Source organism: Hyla sarda, chromosome 2 (genome assembly GCF_029499605.1).
Source record: "Hyla sarda isolate aHylSar1 chromosome 2, aHylSar1.hap1, whole genome shotgun sequence".
In the NCBI taxonomy this organism is placed as follows: domain Eukaryota; kingdom Metazoa; phylum Chordata; class Amphibia; order Anura; family Hylidae; genus Hyla; species Hyla sarda.
In genome coordinates this window covers 70,279,069-70,303,585 of record NC_079190.1, presented here as the reverse complement: position 1 = coordinate 70,303,585, position 24,517 = coordinate 70,279,069, and the positions used below count along the sequence as shown (strand labels likewise).

General features: G+C 45.0%; 1 protein-coding gene across 1 annotated transcript in view; it reads left to right on the top strand.

The window, feature by feature from the left end:
• The first annotated feature begins 681 nt into the window (after positions 1-681).
• The window catches only part of WDFY2 (WD repeat and FYVE domain containing 2), a 109,994-nt gene continuing 86,158 nt past the window's right edge, over positions 682-24,517 (top strand). The window contains exon 1 of the mRNA XM_056562033.1: positions 682-926. Within this exon, the coding sequence (XP_056418008.1) occupies positions 790-926 (137 nt within the window). The 5' untranslated portion in view covers positions 682-789. The remainder of the gene's footprint in view (positions 927-24,517) is intronic.

Below are 24,517 nucleotides of genomic sequence, written 5' to 3'. Positions count from 1 at the left end.
AATTTCTGGGCAGAATCTCTGCCAGAGATCAAGCCTGCGGCACTAGGACCGCATTGCCGCCCCCATAGATGTCAATGCATTTCTGAGCAAATCTCCCAAAAGATCAACCCAGAAATGCATTGCCGTCTATGGGGACGGCAATGCAGTCCGTGCGGTCTTAGTGCCACCGGCTAAATGTCAGGCAGAAGAAGTGTGAACCTAGCCCAAGCGAGAATTCCTCGCCAATTCCTCAGTGAGAACATACCCTAAAATACCAGCCAGGTGGCAACGCTACTCCAGCTGTTTCAGAACCTCAACTCCCAGCATGTCCGGGCATGCTGTAAATTGTAGTTTTGCAACAGCTGGAGGCACAAGCACTGGGTTAGGCGATAACTTCGTGTGTTATAACTAGCCCAGTCTTCAAACAGACTCCCCCCTCCAGTCATATGACAGGAGGAAGTACAGAGGTCCTGACATTTACTTCAACATTCTCTACTAGGAAATAGCAATCACGTGACCAGCAGCCCTCACCGCTGGGACGGACAGAGCGTCACGTGACGAGTGTCAGCCAAACGCAACGTGTAGATGAACTTCTCCGCGCGCCTAAATAAAGATGAGTGAAATAGAAAAAAAAAAAAAAAAAAAAAAAAGAGGACAGTTTACAAGTGAGGGGGCGTGTCCTCGGCGTGACGTGTCAGTCAGCTGACAGAAGCTGTATGCTGAGGCTGCTCCTCCTGTCAGTGTGTGCCCGGCTGCTGCTGCTGCTGATAGATCCCGGGCACGTCTCACCTTGGTACCAGGTAGAAGAGGATGGCGGCGGAGATCCACCCCAAGGCCCTCACCCGCAAACCCGTATTACTGAACAAGGTGGAGGGATCCCAGGACGTGGTGAACATGGCAGTGATTGTGCCCAAGGAGGACGGGGTGATCAGCGTGTCGGAGGACAGGTAACCCGCAGGGCACAGCATGGTGGTGCCCCCTGATACATTATTTATCTGCCCAATAAATTAGTGAGCGCTGCTCGGGTTACCTGGAGGAGAACTGCTCAATAATTCACTGTGGATGGCAGTGTTTCCCAACCAACCAGTGTGCCTCCAGCTGTTGCAAAACTACAACTCCCAGCATGTCCGGACAGCCTTCGGCTGTCCGGGCATGCTGGGAGTTGTAGTTTTGCAACAGCTGGAGGCACACTGGTTGGTTGGGAAACACTTGCATATGGGATGGGGGCACCTGGTGACATCTATGGATGGCAGCGATCAATTCAATCAACAGGTTGCCGTAGGACTACAACTCCCAGCAAGCTCTGACATCTAAAGGTTGAGGGGAGTTGTACATTTGGATCAGTGTTGTGATGTGCATATGCATGAGGCAGTGTTTCCCAACCATTGTGCAAAACTACAACTCCCAGCATGCTCGGTGGGGGTCTGATTGCTAGAACACACATCGTTCCAAAGAGGACATGCAGAGAGTTGTAGTTTTGCAACAGCTGGAGGCACACTGGTTGGTTGGGAAACACTTGCGTATGGGATGGGGGCACCTGGTGACATCTATGGATGGCAGTGATCAATTCAATCAACAGGTTCCCGTAGGACTACAACTCCCAGCATGCTCTGACATCTAAAGGTTGAGGGGAGTTGTACATTTGGATCAGTGTTGTGATGTGCATATGCATGAGGCAGTGTTTCCCAACCATTGTGCAAAACTACAACTCCCAGCATGCTCGGTGGGGGTCTGACTGCTAGAAACAACATCAATCCAAAGAGCAGATGCTGGGAGTTGTAGTTTTGCAACAGCTGGAGGCACACTGGTTGGTTGGGAAACACTGGTGTATGGGATGCGGGCACCTGGTGACATCTATGGATGGCAGCGACCAATTCAATCAACAGGTTGCCGTAGAACTACAACTCCCAGCATGCACTGACATCTAAAGGTTGAGGACATGCTGGGAGTTGTAGTTTTGCAACAGCTGGAGGTAGGTTGGAAAACAGACTGTGTTCACACCTGACTGAAATGCTGCAGGTTTATTTTTTTATTTTTTTTTGCAGATTTTAGCAATTCACATTAATAGGATAATCTAAATCTTTAGCCAATCCCTACCAAATCTGCAGAATTTCAGTACCATGCGAACGTACCCTAAAGCCATGTTCACACAGTGGAATTTCTGTTCTTCCGCACAGATTCCTTTCTTCCAAGCTGGCAGTGGAATTATTTTATTTTTTACAGTTTAGCAGATTCTGTGTGGAATTTGTGCTGAATTTATACATTTCTTGCGCGCAGCACACAGATTCTGGATGGAATGCAGAGTCCCATTGACTTCAATGGAGTCTGCTGAGGAATTCTGTAAGAACTAGTAACAGGTTCAAAGTTTTTTGCAGAATAGCGGCGGTGGAAAATCAGCTGTGTGAATGGGACAGTGGAAATTCTACTCACCACAATTTTATGTAGCAGAATTTACCAGCTGAGTTTTTCCTCCGAATTCCGCTTGGAAATTCTGCCGTGTGAACATTGCCTCAACGTGTATTCACACACAGGATCAGCTGTGGATTTGAAGTTGATAAATCCGCAATAGCGAATCTACATCTGCAGATTTTACAGGGCAATTCTCATGTATTTTTGATTGCCTTGTAAAATCTGCAACTGCAGATAGTGTGTGTATACAGCCTTAGGGTGCGTTCACGTGTGCGCATTTTCTGCTGCAGATTTGCTTCAGCAGATTTTGCTGCCCATTGAAGTCAATGGGCAGAAAAATCTGCAGCAGCAGATCTGCAGCAAAAATATGCACGTGTGAACGTACCCTTAGGATACGTTCACACGCGTGGATTTTCAGCGGATTTTTTGCTGCAGATCCGTTGGTGAAGGCCCGCTCTATGCTGGCTTTACATGTGCCTGCTCATAGTGGCAATACTCCGCTACCAGCAGACACACTGCAATGTGCAAGTCGCAGTATACTCGCATATCACGGGAGCTCTCTGCCTAGCTCGGAGCAGGGAGAGTGGCCGCACACATCGCTGCAGTGTGTCTGCTTGTAGCGGCGTATTGCCGCTACCAACAGGCACATGTAAAGCCAGCATAGAGTGGGGCCTTCACCAACGGATCCGCAGCTAAATACACTGCGAAAATCAGTGCGTGTGAACGTACCCTTAGGGTACGTTCACACAAGCAGACCCACAGCGTATTTTACGCAGCGGATCCACCGCTGAAGGACCGCTGCATGGTGCCTTTACATGTGCCTGCTCGGCGCAGCAATACGTTGCTACGAGCAGACACACTGCAACGAGCAAGTCTCAGCGCACATGGGCAGTATGCTCGCTCATCGCGGCAGCTCTCGGCCTAGCTCATGGAGCAGGGGGAGTGGCCGCGATGTGTACGAGTATGCCGTGCATGATGGGCGACTAGCACATTACTTCAGTGTGTCTGCTCATAGCGGCGTATTGCCGCACCAAGCAGACACATGTAAAGCCGCCATGCAGCAGTCCTTAAGCAGCAGATCCGCAGCATAAAATACGCTGTGGGGCTGCTTGTGTGAACGCACCCTTAGGGTGTGTTCACACGTGCATAGTTTTGTTGCAGATCTGCAGCTGCAGATTTTACTGGCATTGACTTTAATGAGCTGAAGCAGATCTGCAGCAAAAATACACACGTCTGAACGCAGCCTTAGGGTACATTCACATTTTCGCAGCGTATTTAGCTGTGGATCCGCTGGTGAAGGCCCGCTCTATGCTGGCTTTACATGTGCCTGCTGTTAGTGGCAATACGCCACTACCAGCAGACACAGTGCAGCGATGTGCGGGGCGTACTCGCACATCGCAGCCACTCTCCCTGCTCTGAGCTAGGCAGAGAGCTCCCGTGATATGCGAGTATACTGCGACTCGCACATCGCAGTGTGCCTGCTGGTAGCGGCGTATTGCCTCTACGAGCAGGCACATGTAAAGACAGCATAGAGCGGGGCCTTCACCAGCGGATCTGCAGCGTAAAATACGCTGAAAATACGCACGTGTGAACGTACCCTTAGGGTACATTCCCACACGGCGTATTTGCTGCGTATTTGCTGCTGCGTATTTTATTTTCTCTGTTGAAGTCAATGGGTAGGAAAATACGCAGCACCAAATACGCAGCAAAATACTCCGTGTGGGAACGTACCCTTAGGGTAGGTCCGCATGTGCAGTGTTTCTGCAGCAGATTTTGCTACCCATTTACTTCAGTGGGTTGGAAAATACGCAGCAGCAAAATACAGTACATGTGACCCTACCCTTAGGGCTTGTTCACACGAGTGGATCTATTTGCAGGTTTCCTGCTGCGTGTTAGAAAGGGGATGGGCTCTCTGTGGCTGTCCGCAGCAGATTTTCCGGCGTGGAATTTCTGCCCCTGAAAAACCACCGCAGACCCTATTGACTACAATGGGGCTTGTGGCATATTTTCCGCAGCCAAAAATCTGCTGCGAACTCCCAATAAAATCCGCCCGTGTGTACGAGCACTTAGGATAAATTTCACATGTGCGCATTTTGCTGCAGATTTTCTGCAGCTGATTTTTCTACCCATTGAGTAATATTATCCACACGCATGAACATTTGCAGTTAATCTCATAGCATGTAGGTATGTGGGAACATTTCCCATAGGCGGTGTTCACGCAGGAGTAAAATCTTGCAGGTTTGTTTCAGATTTTGACTTTCCTATTGAACTTAAATGGGAAAGTCCACTACAGATATGCAGCATTTCAGCATTTGGATGTTGTGTGACCGTTGTGTCATGCAGAAGAAGGAACAGACCTCTCAGGTGGCAGGGAGTGGAGTGCAATGCCACCATCTTTACCCGGACGATTGCAGAGGGTCTCAGGAGTAATGACCGCAACATTTTAAAAGGAGTAGTCTTACAATTGCCAACACTAAGCTGGGATGGCGCTGTTGTGTAAAGAAGCCAAAGTCCCTGCAGACCATAGGTAATGGCCCCAGATTAGGATGTTTTGTATTGGTTTAGGTACATTGAACCATTATGCCAGATATCACCAAAATACGGTACCATTTGTATTGTAGCTAATAAGAAGATAAATGCCTGTTACTATTTCACCCTACTCCAACCCCTCGTCTAAGCGATGCCTGCTCATATATAGGCTCAGAGTGATGGGCAGAAGCTTGTGGAATGGGTTTTCTTATCTTATAGAGCAGTGGTCTTCAACCTGCGGACGTCCAGATGTTGCAAAACTACAACTCCCAGCATGCCCGGACAGCCGATGGCTGTCCGGGCATGGTGGGAGTTGTAGTTTTGCAACATCTGGAGGTCCGCAGGTTGAAGACCACTGTTATAGAGTGATGGTGTACTACTAGGATATGTTGTCACTTTATATACAATAACCTCTGACCTCTGGAATCACTGCTGATCCTGCAAGTAAAGTGCCTAGGACCATGCTGTAGCTTCCTACCTACGTGGCTGGGAGCGCTGCTGTACAGGACAACACCATACCAGTACTACAGCCCCTTTATTCCTTAGATCAGTGATGGTCTTACTTGTGAGGCCCCCACTGTTCATAAAGTGATGGCTTATCCTAGCAAGGGGACAGTTGAATTAAAGGGGTTCTCCATCATAAGGTGATTTTAGTATGTACCTGGCAGACAGTAATGGACATGCTTAGGAAGGATCTGCACTTGTCTTGGGGTTAAATGGCTATGTTGTGAGATTACCATAACACTGTGGCTAGCTTTTTGTAAACTGGTATTTAGAGTTTTTAGAGTTTTTTTTTTTTTTGACTACAAATCCCATAATTCCATTTCCTCCCTCCCACACATCAGCCACCCCACCCATTGAAACATAAATGAGCTGCATCCATTCAAAAGACCTGTGGTTTTCAATCAGGGTCCTGACAGCTGTTGCAATTAGTTGCAGATTGATCTCTCTCCCACCAAGCGATCGCTCCACCCATTGAAGCAGACAGGCTCCCTGTCATCAGCTGACTAGTGATGTCAGATCTCGGCCGCATTGCAACCTGGCAAAAATCTGAGACAACAGTCATTTTGTATGCTGGTAAAATTAAATATTGGGGTGAAAATCACAGAAGAATTGTGAAAACCGTCACACACAGGTATAGACACTATATTATGAACTACACTAACTTTACAGCCCCTGTAGCATAGTCAAATAAAAAAAGGGGTTAATGGAGAATACCCCTTTAACCCCTTAAGAACTCAGGGTTTTTCAGTTTTTGCACTTTCGTTTTTTTCCTCCTTACCTTTTAAAAATCATAACCCTTAAAATTTTCCACCTAAAAATCCATATTATGGCTTATCTTTTGCGTCACCAATTCTACTTTGCAGTGACATTAGTAATTTTACCTAAAAATTCACAGCGAAACGGAAAAAAAAAATCATTGTGCGACAAAATCGAAGAAAAAACGCCATTTTGGAACTTTTGGGGGCTTCTGTTTCTACGCAGTGCATAATTTCGGTAAAAATGACAGTCTCTTTATTCTGTAGGTCCATACGGTTAAAATGATACCCTAATTATATAGGTTTGATTTTGTCGCACTTCTGGAAAAAATCATAACTACATGCAGGAAAATGTATATGTTTAAAAATGTCCTCTTCTGACTCCTATAACTTTTTTATTTTTCCACGTACAGGGCGGTATGAGGACTCATTTTTTGCGCCGTGATCTGAAGTTTTTATCAATATGATTTTTGTTTTGATCGGACTTATTGATCACTTTTTATTCATTTTTTAATGGTATAAAAAGTGACCAAAATACGCTTTTTTGGACTTTGGAATTTTTTTGCGCATACGCCATTGACCGTGCGGTTTAATTAATGATATATTTTTATAGTTCGGACATTTACGCACGCGGCGATACCACATATGTTTATAGTTTTTTTTATTTACACAGTTTTATTTTTTTTATGGGAAAAGTGGGGTGATTCAAACTTTTATTAGGGAAGGGGTTAAATGACCTTTATTAACACTTTTTTTTTTTTTTGCAGTGTTTTAGGTCCCATAGGGTCAGCTTGGACCGCCGCTTCTAAAGGGTTAATACCGCACATTGCCGCGATGTGTGGTATTAGCCGTTGATGAGCGCCGGGACCGACGCGATGTGATGTTTCATATCGCGGGTGCCTGTGCAGGACGTAAATATACATCGTTAAGGGGTTAAAGGGGTATTCCTGTGGAAAACTCTTTATTTTTCGATATTTTTTTTTTATATTAACTGGTGCCAGAAAGTTAAACAGATTTGTAAATTACTTCCATTAAAAAATCTTAATCCTTCCAGTACTTTTTAGGGTCTGTATACTACAGAGGAAATGGTTTTCTTTTTGGAACACAGAGCTCTCTGCTGACATCATGACCACAGTGCTCTCTGCTGACATCTCTGTCCATTTTAGGAACTGTCCAGAGTAGGAGAAAATCCCCATAGCAAACATATGATGCGCTGGACAGTTCCTATTCCTATAGGGGAGGAGGAGTGACGTGTGTGTCACATGCTCCTCCATAGGACGCAATCATTGCGATCGGGAGAACGGGGGACAGCGCCGCATAGCACCAGGTATATGGCATGGTATCGGGGACATTAAATGAGTCCCCGATACCATGCAAATGCCGAGTATTGGCCCCGATACCGATACTAGTATTGGTATCAGGACATCCCTAACGCAGTGTCTTCGAAAGGCATCACACGACCATCTAAACCAGTGTTTTCCAACCAGTGTGCCTTCAGCTGTTGCAAAATTACAACTCCCAGCATGCCAGGACAGCCGTTGGCTGTCCTGGCATGCTGGGAGTTGTAGTTTTGCAACAGCTGGAGGCACACTGGTTGGGAAATACTGATCTAATCTCATGGCATTAACCATGTCATGACACTGGCACAATAACCAATCTAATAACAGGTCAGAGCTGAGCATTCAGATCCTGACCTCCTGGGAATTGTCACCGTCACTTTGACTAGTATCTAATAATGCTGGTATTATCTCGTGTCTCGGGAACCGCCCAGTTTAGAAGAGGTTTGCTATGGGGATTTGCTTCTAAACTGGGCGGTTCCCGAGACACGTGTCATCAGAGAGCACTTAGACAGAAAAGAACAACCTTAACTTCAGAAGCTCATAAGTACTGAAAGGATAATAGAAGTAATTTACACATGTTTAACTTTCTGGAGCCAGCTGATATAAAACATTTTTTTCCCTGGAATACCCCTTTAATGCTTCTGTCTCCTTATCCTAATTTCCTCCGTTGATTCTTTTCTTCGGAAGCTGTGACCCATTTCCTATAGAAAACAGATTCTCTTCCTCGAGGGTCTGTCTTATGTCTCTGTGTAATGGATGACATGTTGGACACACGTGTCAGGACATGAGGCTAATTTGGGCATTGAGGCTATAGTCACTTCCTTCATGTCTCTTTTACTATTGGATTTTTTTTTTTTAGGTTGAATTCCGACCTTCCCTCTATTTGTGAAAGGGTTTGTGCCGTCATTTCTGGGAGAATCGCCTTTTCCCCTTTTATCCGCTTTCTTCTGCTGTCCCTGGTACCTGAATTCTTTCTGCTTGTAGAGGAATCAATATTCATTACTGATCTCTAAAGGAGAATAATGTCATTTACTATATGGATCGAAATCGCATCACTGACCGGACAGACACGTTTTTTACTCAGGATCCAGATTGTTTACTCGTCTGATGTTTCAGCTGTAGGGACATTTTATTTCTATAAACCAATACCCAGACATTAGAGCTTGCACTGTGGAGTCTATGGGGGAGATCTATCAAAACCTGTGCAGAGGAAGAGTGGTGCAGTTGCCCATAGCAACCAATCAGATCGCTTCTTTCATTTTCCACAGGCCTCTTTAGAGGCCTGTGGAAAATGAAAGAAGCAATCTGATTGGTTGCTATGGGCAACTGCACCACTCTTCCTCTGCACAGGTTTTGATAAATCTCCCCCTTAGTTTACATCAGCTATTAGTTGACTTAACCCCTTGGGGATGGAGGGTTTTTCAGTTTTTGCACTTTAGTTTTTTCCTCCTCACCTTTTTAAAAATCATAACCCTTTCAACTTTGCACCTACAAATCCATATGATGACTTATTTCTTACGCCACCAATTCTACTTTGTTATTACGTCAGTCATTTTATCCAAAAATCTACCGCGAAACGGAAAAAAAAATCGTGGTGCGACAAAATTGAAGAAAAAACTTCATTTTGTAAATTTTGGGGGCTTCCGTTTCTACACAGTACATTTTTCGGTAAAAATGACACCTTCTCTTTATTCTGTAGGTCCATACGATTAAAATGATACCCTACTTATATAGGTTTGATTTTGTCGCACTTCTGGAAAAATCATAACTACATGCAGGAAAATGTATACGTTTAAAATTGTCATCTTCTGACCCCTATAACTTTTTTTTATTTTTCCGCGTATGGTGCGGTATGAGGGCTCATTTTTTGCGAGGTGATCTGAAGTTTTTAGTGGTACCATTGTTTGTATTGATCGGACTTTTTGGTCGCTTTTTATTAATTCTTTCATGATATAAAAAGTGACCAAAAATACGCTATTTTGGAGTTTGGAATTTTTTTGCGCGTACGCCATTTACCGTGCGGTTTAATTAATGATATATTTTTATAATTCAGACATTTTTGCATGCAGCGATATCATATATGTTTATTTTTATTTACACTGTTTTCTGTTTTTTAAGTGGGAAAAGGGGGGTGATTCAAACATTTATTAGGGAAGATGTTTAATGATCTTTATTAACTTTTTTTTTTCACTTTTTTTTTTTGCAGTGTTATAGGTCCCATAGGGATCTATAACACTGCACACACTGATCTTTATCATTGATCTTTATCTCATAGGAAACCATTGATCAATGATTCTGCCGCTTGACTGCTCATGCCTGGATCTCAGGCACTGAGCAGTCATTCGACGATTGGACACCAGGAGGCAGGTAAGGGCACCCTCCTTGTGTCCTACAGCATTTCGGGATGCCGCGGCGATCCCTAACAGTCCCCTGAGCTAATCAGCAGCAGTTTAGTTTCACTTTAGACGCGGCGTTCAACTTCGAACGTCGCGTCTAAAGGGTTAATAGCACGCTGCACTATTAGCCACGGGTCCCGGCCATTGTTAGAGGCCGGGCCCGACACGCTATGATGCGGGGCCACAGCGTGGCCCCGCGTTATAGAAAGGGAGGGGTCGAAGGGCGTAAAAAGTGAAACAAATTTGTTAATTGCTTCCATTTAAAAATCTTAATCCTTCTAGTACTTATAATCTTCTATTTGCTCCACAGGAAGTTCTTTTCTTTTTGAATTTCCTTTTCTGTCTGACCACGGTGCTCTGACACCTCTGTCCATTTTAGGAACTGTCTGGAGCAGGAGAGGTTTGCTATGGGGATTTTCTCCTACTCTAGACAGTTCCTAAAATGAACAGACGTGTCAGCAGAGAGCACTGTGGTAAGATAGAAAGGAAATTCAAAAAAGAAAAGAACTTCCTGTGGAGCAAATAAAAGTTCATAAGTACTGGAAGGATTCTATTTTTAAATAAAAGTAATTTACAAATCAGTTTAACCTTCTGGCACCAGTTGATTTAAAAAAAAAAAAATTCCCAGGGGAGTACCCCTTTAATGTGAAATAAAGTAGAGATAAAAACAGACATGGTTGCACATCCACAACATGCACCTTGATCTAAGGATTCTCAGCAAAATTTATTAAAGGGGTATTCCGGCTTTAAACATTTTATCCCCTATCCAAAGGATAGGGGATAAGATGTCTGATCGCGCGGGGCATGCTGATGGGACCCCCCCGCGATCTCCCTGCAGCACCCACATTATGTGCGGAGCTGCATCTCCAGGCTCCAAAACCAGAATTTTTTAGGACTGGAGAAGTGACGTAACTCCACGCCCCCCTCGTGACATCACTCCAACTCCATTCATGTCTATGGGAGGGGGTGTAACGGCCGTTACGCCCCCTCCCATAAACATGAAGGGAGGGGGCATGGCTTTACGTCACTTCTCCAGTCGTTAGTATACTTTATGATCATAAAGTGTTAGCCACGTCACGGTCACCTGTAAGTAGCGGGTCCCTAACATCCCTAGCATAAAATGGTGCAGCACTGAGCGGCAACCACCACCACCACCGCAACAGCAGCGCCCACTGGCAGAGCAGCCCCAATGCCGCCTGAACCAGACCCTGGGCCGCGCCTCCCCACAGACATGGTGCCGCGGCAGCAATGGATGACACACAGCACCGCACCAGTGTGAACAGGTGTAAAAGCTCACTTACCATGTGCTCCCTGTAAGAGACTGGCAGTCTCCCAGTCTTTGTCTAGGAGCACATGGTAAGTGAGCTTTGTGACCTTGTTCACACTGGAGTGGTGCTGTGCGGCATCTGTTCCTGTCGCGGCCGTGTCTGCGGGGGTGCGCGGTCTGGTTTGGGGCCGCTCTGCCAGTGGGCCATTCCCCCTGTGGGCACTGCTGTTGCGGCGGTGGTGGTCGCCGCTCAGTGTTGCACCATTTTATGCTAGGGATGTTAGGGACCTGCTACTTACAGGTGACCGTGACTTGGCTAGTGGGCTTGCACTTCATGATCATTAAGTACACTAATGACCTGTGAGAAGCCTTAGATCAAGGTGCATGTTGTGGATGAGCGATCATGTCTGTTTCTTCTCTATTTGAATTCATATTAGCTGACTTATTTTGGGAAAAGGTAATATACTTAAATTTTGGCGCATTATTTTACCATGCACCCTTTCTGTCACCCCACTTCCTTTCCCAGTAGGCCAGGCATCTTGTCAATGTCTCAATTGCTGTGTTCAGATTTATTGCAGACCCCGACCCATTAAAGTCAGTGGGGAACATCTGCAGCATATGTAGATACTCTGTGGATTTAAAAATCTTTATAGCCAGTTAATCTATGCACAACTTTGCTACTTCTCTAATACACTGCCGGCCTACAGACTCTACAGCCCTGATACTTGCCCTCCCCTATGAAATGTTGCCTCCTCATCAGCGCCAAAGGGCCGGACATCTAGAAGTCAAATGAGTAATTGATGGGTCGACACAACTAGGTAAGGGAAGAATGTTCTCTACCCTGTGTTGATGTGCCATTAAATTGGGGGAACTACTGGACTTCCAGGGACTCATCATAGTTATCAAATTAATGGTAGAGAATTGGGTCACTCGATGACCCAATATAAAGAAAATTAACAATTAACTAATTCAGATTTTAAAGTCCTTTTACATAGTGATCCCTCAACTTACAATATTTTTAACATACAATGGTCTTTTCTGCACCATTTAACCTGAAACCAGACTCAACATACAATGTACAGACAGTCCAGATCTGTGAATCATGTCAATGGCCAGAAGAACCGACCAATCAGAATGGGCATTTCACCTGTGCCTGGGATAGCTGCTCCAGTTGAGGGCGGCTCCATGTTACTTTTTTAGGACATTGCATGTACTGTACAGGACCCTGAAGAAGCTCCTGTCCTCTACATAGACAATGATTTACAGCTCCCAGCAGATCTTTATTACTTTTATATGTAAGGATTTGCTTTATATCTATTAGTTATCTACTTAGTTTTCTTTAATTCTCACTTTTTCCTATTTTTGGATGACATTTTGGTGGCTTCCGAACCAATTACCAGGTTTCCATAGAGTTATGGCCTCAACATACAATGGTCTCTACTTACAATGGAACTGATTAATATTGTAACTTGAGGGACCACTGTATATAAAAGTCAGAAAGTGCTGCTGGAAATCTTTGTATGTAGAGGACAGGAGCTTCTTCATGGTCCTGTACAGTAATGTGCAGCCCATCCTGGCAACAGTTAGGACCCATTCACACTATGGAGTTTTCACTGTAGCAGACTCCTATTGATTTCAATGGAAATTCCACTTCAATGGGATGGCGTATTGTGGCAGACATAAGTGCCATTCTGGATCATTTTGAACGGCGCAAATCCAATGACTCGGTGTGAATAAGTCCTACATGATGTGTAGTACCTCCCTGTAAAGTAGAGGGGCCTTACTAGATAGCCAACCAGTTTAGTAATACAGTGATCCCTCAACTTAAAATGGCCTCAACATACATATGGCCTCAACATACAATGTTTTTTTTCTGGACCATTTTAACTTGAAACAAGACTCAACATACAATACCACAGTCCAGATGTGGGAAACGTGTCAATGGCTTTAAGAACTGACCAATCAGAATGGCCATTCACTGGTAAAACCCCTTTGTTACTAAAGCATATGCACTGACTGATGTCTGGTAGCGCCCCCTACAGTACAGGGAGGTATTACATGTTCTGTACTACTCTTTACCTATGCCAGGGATAGCTGCTCCAGGTGAGGGCGGCTCCATGTTACTTTTTAGGACATTGCGTGTACTGTACAGGACGATGAAGAAGCTCCTGTCCTCTACATAGACAGTGATTACAACTCCCAGCAGATCTTTCTTACTTTTATATGTAAGGATTTGCTTTATCTATATTGGTTATCTACTTAGTTTTCTTTAATCCTCACTTTTTCTATTTTTGGATGACCTTTTGGGGGCCTTAGAACCAATTACCAGGTTTCCATAGAGTTATGGTCCCAACATACAATGGTCGTCCTGAACCAATTAATATTGTAACTTGAGAGACCACTGTACAGGTATTTGAGCAGTGACATGCCCGTGCTCATGGTTGGATGACGTGCCCGTGCTCATGGTTGGATGACGTGCCCGTGCTCATGGTTGGATGACGTGCCCGTGCTCATGGTTGGATGACGTGCCCGTGCTCATGGTTGGATGACGTGCCCGTGCTCATGGTTGGATGACGTGCCCGTGCTCATGGTTGGATGACGTGCCCGTGCTCATGGTTGGATGACGTGCCCGTGCTCATGGTTGGATGACGTGCCCGTGCTCATGGTTGGATGACGTGCCTGTGCTCATGGTTGGATGACGTGCCTGTGCTCATGGTTGGATGACGTGCCCGTGCTCATGGTTGGATGACGTGCCCGTGCTCATGGTTGGATGACGTGCCCGTGCTCATGGATGGATGACGTGCCCGTGCTCATGGATGGATGACGTGCCCATGGATGGATGACGTGCCCGTGCCCATGGTTGGATGACGTGCCCGTGCTCATGGTTGGATGACGTGCCCGTGCTCATGGTTGGATGACGTGCCCGTGCTCATGGTTGGATCTTCTACTCAGCCGCACGTGTCTCTGATCTACAGTGCTGGGACATTGTATGCTGAATGTGGCGTCAAGTTACATTGCCCCAGGAAAGAGCAATGCCTGCTGGAAAAATCGTACTCTGATGCCATTATTCCCTGAGGAAGGAGTATGCTATAAAAAAGAGCTACGGGGGAAATTAATAAGTGCGTGCACCAGGGCAACAGAATTTTGGTGCAGTTTGCCCCAAAAAACAAAATCTAACTGAGGCACGTGTTATCAAATTTGTAAATCTGATTTGTAAAACCGATTGGACAAAAAGAATTGAGATTCGCGTCACACTTGACAAGATGGCATGGCTTAACTAAAAGTGGGCAGGGCTTTTGAAACACTTTTTTTGACACACAGTTGTGAGGATGCGTCAGATTTTCAAACCATTTGAGCCACTTTTAAAAATCTAGAACAAGGAGTAAGTCCAACTGAAGAAAGTGATACTCTGCGCTCACCCGCAGGCACAGTGTAAGTGGTAGCCGAATTTCTGGACAACGTTGTAATAAATAATAAAACTAATTTATTGCAACTGCAAACTGACAACGCGTTTTGAGGAAATAGTACCCCTCATCGACCTTACATCGAGTTCTAAAGGAGTAGTACAGTGAAACATAACTTATCCCCTGTCCAAAGGATAGGGGATAAGTTATAGATCGCAGGGGGTCTGACCACTGGGACCCCCCACTGTCACCTGAACGGGGCCCCGGCAGGTTGCCGGAAGCGGCCGTTCCGGCCCCCGCAGGAAGCCCTGGCCGACACCCCCCCCCCCCCCTTCCATGTATCTCTGTGGGATACATGGAGGGAGCGTGTTGGCGCCGCTCCGTTCGTGGGTCGGCACGTCCCCTTCCTGCAGACTGTGCAGATAGTGGGGGGTCCCAGTGGTCAGACCCCCTGCGATCTATAACTTATCCCCTATCCTTTGGACAGGGGACAAGTTATGTTTCACTACAGAACTCCTTCAGTTTGACTGGCATGCGAAATGCCAGGTCTAATGTATGTAACTTATATATATGTGTGTGTGTGTGTGTATATATATATTGGCAGATCCAGACTATGCGGCCAATGTCATACGTGGGGCCATTAAAGGGGTTATACAGGAATAGTAAAACAGATCTAATTTCTTCTAAAAACAGCTCCACCCCTGTCCTCAGATTGCATGTGGTATTACTACTTGGCTCTATTTTCTTCAATGGAACTGAGCTGCAATACCGCACTCAACCTGAGGATGGGAGTGGTGCTGTTTTTGAAAGATATCTACTCTGTTTTTCTAATCCTGGATAACCCCTTTTGAATAAAATTTCACATCACCCAAATTCATCAGAATTCTAGAATTTAAGGGGTGCCCTTCTTGTGACTAAGGGTTGAGCCTATAGGATTTCGACATTCATTTTGTGTAGTGCACAGGATACGTCTGTGCTGACTGTGTCCATTGTACAGGATAACCAGTGTAAATCACTGCATGCCTGGGGAAGGAAATAGCTGGAATTGGCTGAACAGGCAGATATTGCCTTGTGTAACCGTCCCAGAACATCTTTACAACCCATCCCCTACTGCAGTGTTTCCTAACAAGGGTGCCTTCAGCTGTTGCAAAACTACAACTCCCAGCATGCCCGGACGGCCAACGGCTGTCTGGGCATGCTGGGAGTTGTAGTTTTACAACAGCTGAAGGCACCCTTGTTAGGAAACACTGCTGTAGGGGATGGGTTGTAAAGGCTGTCCGGGCATACTGGGAGTTGAACAGCTGGAGGCACCCTGTCAGGAAAACACTGCTGTACAGTGAGAAAAAAAAGACTGGGAGAGAAAGGCTTAGCGAAGTGCTTCTTCCCACTCTTTTTAGCGATCAGTTTTGGTCTTAGCACCCAGACCCCAACTGTTCAAAACTTTTGACTTGTCAAAAGCTTTTATTTCAGGTTTGTCAGGTCTCCTATGCACCAATAAAGCCGCAGTTTCACCAGCATAATCCTATGGCCATAGGCCACCGCATATGGATGTGGTTTCTTCTGCTGCAACATTGGGATGTAACCTAAAAGGGATTTCTGCCCACAGAAAACCCCTTTTATTTGGCAGCCAGTTATGTTTTTTTTTTTTTTGCCAGGACTTGCCAGTAACTTCTGCCATAGGGGTCATGATGACTAGATGAATAGCTTTTCATTTGTCAGAACAAGATCAACTGCTTGTCAGCAAATCTCCACGTGGCCTATAGATGGTGACCCCAGGTGATGGACCCATGCAATTTTTTGTGCATTTTTCACCAATTTGGCGCACACTGTGTGGAATCCCAAGGTGGGTGGGAAAAAAACCAAAGCTTAAATAGGCTTTGCCATTTTCAAAAATATTTTATATGATGTAGATAATAACAAAATATGTATATTTGTAATATACATTGGTTATTTCATGTGTGTCTCTGTGCAGAGACAAAATACAGGAAGTGAGGGCCGGAAAAGCAGGGCTCTGTGCGCTGAGGGCAGGCGGGGCTCTGTGCGCTGAGGGCAGGCGGGGCTCTGTGCGCTGAGGGCAGGCGGGGCTCTGTGCGCTGAGGGCAGGCGGGGCTCTGTGCGCTGAGGCTCAAGGACACACTCCCGGCTCACAATGCAGGCAAATTGACAAGCCAGAAGCCTGTATAGAGCCCTTTTGGCCTGCCCTCACCTCCTGTATTTTGTCTCCGCACAGACACACAGGCAATAGCTGCAGACACAAAACAGCAATATAATGTTATCTAAATTATATAAAAAAGTTTTTGCGAACACAGTACACTTTATGCTAAAAGATGGCTGCCGAGCCATATCCAGCTTGTATCCTTCTGCCATACATAATTTAGCAAAAGCTGTCACCTCAAGGCCTGAAATTGCTGCGGTGCCAAGAGGTTAAAGGAGTTTGCCCACATATATGTCTGCCAAAATATGTCTGCCATCTCCAGCCTGTTTGGGGAAATGGTCAGGTGCTAAAAAAACAAAACTGCGGAGTAGGCTGTGCTAGACAATTTGTGTAATTTCCATTGACATTAACGGGAGTTGCACAAAAGTCGTATCTCTGCTATGCTGTTGTGGTAACTTCCAAGGTTACAAAAACGGTGCAGCTCCCAGTGCTATGCCATGTCCGCATCTTCCACTAATGTCAACTGGAATTCCACAAATTACATAGCACAGCCTACTCCACTGTTTTTAGAACCTGACCATTTCCGCAAACAGGCTGAAGATGACTGGTCAGCCATCTTTTACCTTTCTTAGCAGACCCCTTTAACCTATTTTTGGCCTTGAGGTGCCTTGAGTTTGACAGCTTTTGCACGGGTCCATCATCTGGGGTCACCATCTATAGGCTACGTGGAGATCTGCTGACAAGCAGCGAATCTTTTTCTGACAAATGACAAACTATTAATCTAAACGGTCATAATGACCCCTATGGCAGAAGTTATTGGCAAATGCTGGCAAAAAAATAAACAAACATAACTGGCTGCCAAATAAAAGGGTCTGTCTGTTGGCAGAAATCCCTTTTAGATTACATCCCAATGTTGCAGCAGAAGAAACCACGTCCATATGCGGTGGCCTATGGCCATAGAATTATGCTGGTGAAACTGCGGCTTTATTGGTGCATAGGAGACCTGACAAGCCCAGTGGGGTGGTGAGAAGTTGGTGTAAGTTGCCCAGATGACTTTTCTTCCTGTTCCTGGCTCATTTTTAAAGTGTTACTGTCCTTAAAGGTACCTTTCATCAAAAAAACTTTTGATATATTATAGATTAATGTATGCAGAATAACTTTCCAATTGCATGTTATAAAAAAAATATGCTTCTTTCTATTTCATTTTCCACTTTGAAAAAATGACCACTAGAGGTCTCCCTACCAGTCCTGGCAGCAACCCTTTTTTTTAAAAATAGATTTCAGACTCATGCTGGAGTCCTAAATCTCAGACTGCAGCCGGGACACAGACAAGCTCAGCTGGCAGCTCTGAATCTTCTCCTCTCTGTTTACAACTGCATGTGCAGAGAGAAGAAAGATCTGAGCTCAGATAGTAAAATGAATGAGGGCATGCAGTAAGGCAGAGTCAGGAGTATGCCCTGCAGTGCTATGAGCACAGTGCTGGCTCCTGCCTGTCTGACAGGCAGGGAGCAGTGCTGAGCTTGTCTGTGTCCCGGCTGCAGTCTGAGATTTAGGAGAAATTTATAAAAAGGGCTTGCGCCAGGACTGGTAGGGAGACCCCTAGTGGTCATTTTTTCAAAGTGGAAAATTAAATGGAAAGAAGTATATTTTTTTATAACATGCAATTGGAAAGTTATTCTGCATACATTAATCTATAATATATCAAAAGTTTTTTTGATGAAAGTTACCCTTTAAAATAAATAAAAAAAACTTTGGAACAGTTGGGGTCTTGGTGCCAAGACCAAAACTGATCGCTAAAAAGAAAGGGAAGAAGCCCTTCTCTCCCAGTCTTTCTTCTTACTGTACGGTAGTGTTTTCCCTCCCAGGGTGCCTACAGCTGTTGCAAAACTACAACTCACAGCATGCCCGGACAGCCGTTGGCTGTCCGGGCATGCTGGGAGTTGTAGTTTTGCAACAGCTGAAGGCACCCTTGTTAGGAAACACTGCTGTAGGGCAGACGGATGGATTAGACGGACCCTTAGACCAAGAACTTGAATTATAAATCCTATAGCAGGTGAGGCTGGTATGATGGGACTTGTAGTTCTCCAGCAGCTGTAATACATCATACAGCCGGGATAAGAACAGTGACAAGCATGTTCCTCCCACACAGTCAGAGGAGGGCTCGTAGTACTTACCTCCTCACACCTCCTGGAAATAATTGCTTGTTATAAGTGCTCCTCTCTTACCATTATACATTGAAGCACTTCAGTTGCCCCCGCAGGTTAGCATAGACTGTAAGTTATAGTTAGAGTCTTTCCTTGACCACCTGCAGTGCTCTAGAAAAGGTAAAAGCTCCGCAATCCTCCCAGACTGCAGGCAGCGCTGCTTACTGATGATCACATCGGGTGGACAGGAAAGAGAGATCCATTTTGCTATTAATGCTACAGTTTTCTGCATCTTAATGGGACGTATATCCTTGTTCATACTGATCTTCCTGCTTCATGAAAATTAGTATTGACTAAATTATATTGGGGGAGATTTATCCAAACCTGTCCTGAGGAAAAGTTGCTGAGTTGCCCATAGCAACCAATCAGATCGCTTCTTTCATTTCTGAAAAGGCCTCTGAGAAATGAAAGAAGCGATCTGATTGGTTGCTATGGGCAACTCAGCAACTTTTCCTCCGGACAGATTTTGATAAATCTCCACCTTTTTATATGATGTTCACATCATGTCAATGAATGTGGAGTTTACTGTATTTGCTGGGAAAGGTTCCTGATGTATAAAAGAGACCATGATAAATACAGTACAGGGGCATCCATCACTCATAGGCACCCAATGTGTTTTTTTTTTTTTTTTTTTTCATATTTTAAAATAAAAATAAATTTTTCATGACAACTAGAAATGAGCGAACTTACAGTAAATTCAATTCGTCACGAACTTCTCAGCTCGGCAGTTGATGGCTTTTCCTGCATAAGTTAGTTCAGCTTTCAGGTGCTCCTGTGGGCTGGAAAAGGTGGATACAGTCCTAGGAAAGAGTCTCCTAGGACTGTATCCACCTTTTCCAGCCCACCGGAGCACCTGAAGGCTGAACTAATTTATGCGGGAAAAGTCATCAACTGCCGAGCCGAGAAGTTCGTGACGAATCGAATTTACTGTAAGTTCGCTCATCTCTAATGACAACTAAAACTGACGACCTGTATGGTAAACAGAGGCTTCCAGTGGATGCCATACAGTGGGATCCCATTATAAAAATAAAAAACTTCTGACCTGTCATAATAACATGTAAGGTTGCATTCACATCACAATTTTTGACTCCATTGAACGTATTGTTAAAACGCACATAGCAGATCCACTGCGAATTTGAAGTGGTGGATCCACAGTTGCCTATTTTACAAGGCAATCAAAAAATACATAATTGCCTTGTAAAATCCTTATTTGCGGACTTTACAACCTAAAATCCACAGCCGATTGTGGGAATGCACCCTTAAAGGGGTACTCCGGCCTTAGACATCTTATCCCCTATCCAAAGGATAGAGGATAAGATGTCTGATGTTAGGGGTCCCGCCACTGGGGACCCCCGCCATCTCCCTGCTGCACCCAGCGTTCATTTAGAGAGTCGGGTGTAGCGCCAGAGGTTTGTCACGGCCACTCCCCCTCTATGCAAGTGTAATCCCATAGACTAGCATTGAGGAGGTGTGGCCGTAAAGTCACGAGCCTCCATCCCTCATAGGCAGTCATCTGGCACAGAGTGAAGTTCGCTCCGTGCAGCGGAAGTCTGGGGTGCCATAGCCGAGATCGTGGGGGTCCCCAACGGCGGGACCCCCGCAATTAGACATCTTGGATAGGGGATAAGATGTCAAGGGGTGGAGAACCCCTTTAAGTCGTATGAAACTGTATGCTAAAGTATAAAATTGCATGTCTTTAAAACTCGTCTGTTTCAATAAAACAAAATATAGTTGTATCTGCTTTAATGTTTCTCAGCCTTTCTAGGCTATCTTTAAGCTGCTGTACAGGTGTAAATAAATAAATATATACAAGTAAACGGATCCAAATGTACAGTGATAGTGTTCAATAAGATTTACATAGACAGTTATGTTTTCGAAACTGGACAACAAGTCTTGGTTAACCATGATTTTGCATTCGACAAAAAAAAAAAGGACGGAAATGTAAATGGACCAAAACGGGTGCATATGATGGATACGGTTTGGCGATAGAAATCATATATCTAGACACATCTGTTGATTTCTAAGTATAAAAAATGATGTGAATGCACTTGTACAAGTTTGTATCGCTAGAATGAAGAGCCCTTGGCTGCGTGTGCTGTGCCCCTTCATCTCTCCTCTGCGCACTTCAGTAGACAGAATTTCTGGAAGTCTCATAGACTGGCATTGTAATTCCGTATACTGTTGTAGTTAGCAATTAGAAGTGCGCAGAAACGAGATGGAGTGGCACACCGGGTGCAGCCGTGAGCTTCTTCCCTTTATTTTTGTGATCAGTGGGGCATCTCAGCACCTGGACCTCCACCAATACAAACTCCTAACATGTCACAACTTTGTTTAAAGGGGTACTCGGCCCCAGACATCCTATCCCCTATCCAAAGGATAGAGGATAAGATGTCTGATCGTGGGGGTCCCGCCGCTGTGGACCCCAGCGATCTCTGCAGCGCCATCCCGCCATCATCACTACAGAGCACACTGGCTCTGTGCGTGATAATGGGGCGATGCAGGGGAAGGAGCATTGTGACGTCATGGCTCTGCCCCGCCCCCTTTATTCAAGCGATCACCATGCCCCCTCCCATAGACCTGTATTGAGTGGGCGTGACGTGACATCATGGGGGCGGAGCCATGCCATCACGATGCTCCATCCCCTGCAATGCCCCGCCAGTGTGCTCTGTAGTGATGATGGCGGGATGGCACTGCAGAGATCGCGGGGGCCCTTTGGATAGGGGGATAAGATGTCTGGGGCGGAGTACCCCTTTAAATTAGGGATGTCTCGATACCGATACTTGTATCAGTGTCGGGAACGATTCTGAACATTTACACGAGTACTTGTACTCGTGCAAATGTCCCAGATACCTAATCTGCCGGCAGGTATCACAAAGGTGCCCTGTGCGCACTACTCGAACTATGCAGCATCAAAGCCAGGACTCACAGCTAATGCCGACCATCCCCGATATGTGTGATGTTTGGCATTAATCATTTAGATGCCACGATCAAAGTTGATTGCGGCGTCTAAATGTCCTGAGATTAAAGTGTCGGTTAGCTCAGGGATGCTGATCGGGATCACTGCTGTAAAATGGCAGTGTGCTGATCAGCTGAGAGGATTTCCAAAGGTCCCTTACCCTTTACTGCAGCCAGCCATGGCAGGCAGTAGTAAAGGAGCACCGATAACACTGATCAATGCTATACTATGGCATGGCTTTGATCAGTGTTTGCAATCCACAGATTGCATGTAATAGTTCCCTATGGGGACTAAAAAAGACAGTGAAACGAATGTGTAAAACAAATTAAAAAAAATAAAAAACAACCAAAAAATAAAACAATAATAATAATAATAATAATAATAATTAATAATTATTATTATTATTATGTGAATTAACCCTTTCCTAATAAAAAAAAATTGAACCCCCCCCTTTTCAAAAAGTGTAAATGAAAAAGAAATTTAATATAAAAATTAAAAAAAAAAGCTTTTTTTTCCAATTTAAAGAAATTATAATTTTTTAAATATCGGTAATTGGTATCAGCAAGAACTTAAAAAAATTAATACTGTCTTGAAATAAATGATATTGAGACATCACTGGTTAAAATCATTTTTATTTAAAACATTTTTAAGAATAGAGTTTAGTCAAACAATGTAGTCATTTTAATTTCAATAAACGGTATTGCTGAATATACATCTGGTAATAGAAGCCTTTGGATAGGTTTAGCATATATAGGCGCTTTCTGGGTGAACACACTAGGTGGACATCACAAGGTGGCCAGAAAAAGTTGCAGTCATAAAGATATAAATGACTTATGCATTTAGGACAAGGCTTGTGTGTGTATATACTCCACTAGGGCATATGGGTGTCATTGAGGGGACCTCCTCCACTATGAGCCAACGATGGAGCAAAGATGGCTCTACTCTACAGGACCCGGCGCTTATGCATCTTGCATGTATATCCTTTAAGAGGCAATTTTCTTTATTGTGGTTCCTAGGATTCACTGACCATGTGTCAATTTGGGCATACAATGATAGGGGGTGATAGTCTTCACATGTGTCCGTATCCTTCTGGGCAGATCTCATGTCCATAGAATATCATACACTGCTCTAAAAAATAAAGGGAACACTTAACAACACAATGTAACTCCAAGTCAATGACGCTTCTGTGAAATCCCACTGTCCACTCAGGAAGCAACACTGATTGACAATCAATTTCACATGTTGTTGTGCAAATGGAACAGACAACATGTGGAAATTATAGGCAGTTAGCAAGATGCCCCCCAATAAAGGAGTGGTTCTGAAGGTGGTGACCACAGATCACTTCACAGTTCCTATGCTTCCTGTTTTGGTCACTTTTGAATGCTGGCAGTGCTTTTACTCTAGTGGTAGCATGAGATGGAGTCTACAACCCACACAAGTGGCTCAGGTAGTGCAGCTCATCCAGAATGGCACATCAATGTGAGCTGTGGCAAGAAGGTTTGCTGTGTCTGTCAGCGTAGTGTCCAGAGCATGGAGGTGCTACCAGGAGACAGGCCAGTACATCAGGAGACGTACCCAGCAGCAGGACCGCTAGCTCCGCCTTTGTGCAAGGAGGAGCACTGCCAGAGCCCTGCAAAATGACCTCCAGCAGGCCACAAATGTGCATGTGTCCACTAAAACGGTCAGAAACAGACTCCATTAGGATGGTTTGAGGGCCCGACATCCACAGGTGGAGGTTGTGCTAACAGCCCAACACTGTGCAGAACGTTTGGCATTTGCCAGAGAACACCAAGATTGGCAATTTCACCACTGGCGCCCTGTGCTCTTCACAAATGAAAGCAGGTTCACACTGAGCACATGTGACAGACGTGACGAGTCTGGAGATTCCGTGGAGAACGTTCTGCTGCCTGCAACATCCTCCCGCACGACCTGTTTGGTGGTGGGTCAGTAATGGTGTGGGGTAGCATTTCTTTGGGGGGCCGCACAGCCCCCCATGTGCTTGCCAGAGGTAGCCTGACTGCCATTAGGTACCGAGATGAGATCCTCAGACCCCTTGTGAGACCATATGCTGGTGCGGTTGGCCTTGGGTCCTCCTAATACGTCTTAAGGGTACTTTCACACTGACAAATATCTGAGCGGAATTTGCGCTGAACAAATCCGCTCAGAAATGACAGTTTTTTTCCGCTCGGACTCTGTGCGGAATCTGCGCGGAATTCGCGCAGAATTCCGCACTGATTCCGCACAGAAATCAGTGCGGAGTTCAGCGCAGCATAGAAGACATTGTAATTTTTTTTTTTTGCGTGAATTCCGCGGCAATTCCGCGCGGAAGTGTGGTGGCCTGAATTTTTTTTTTTACATTGACTTCTATGGAGTTACGACGCGAATTCAGCATGAAGAACAAACCTGTTCATTCTTCATGCGGAACGGAATTCAGTGATGGAATTCCGCTAGCGAAAATTCCTCAGTGTGAACTGAGGAGCAGAATTTCCATTACATGCTATGGGTTTTTCACTGCTGAATGATTTGTAGAGGAATAAGCGAGCAGAATTACTCGCGGAAATTCCTCTCCAAACCCTCAGTGTGAACATACCCAAATTGTCTTAATGCTAGACCTCATGT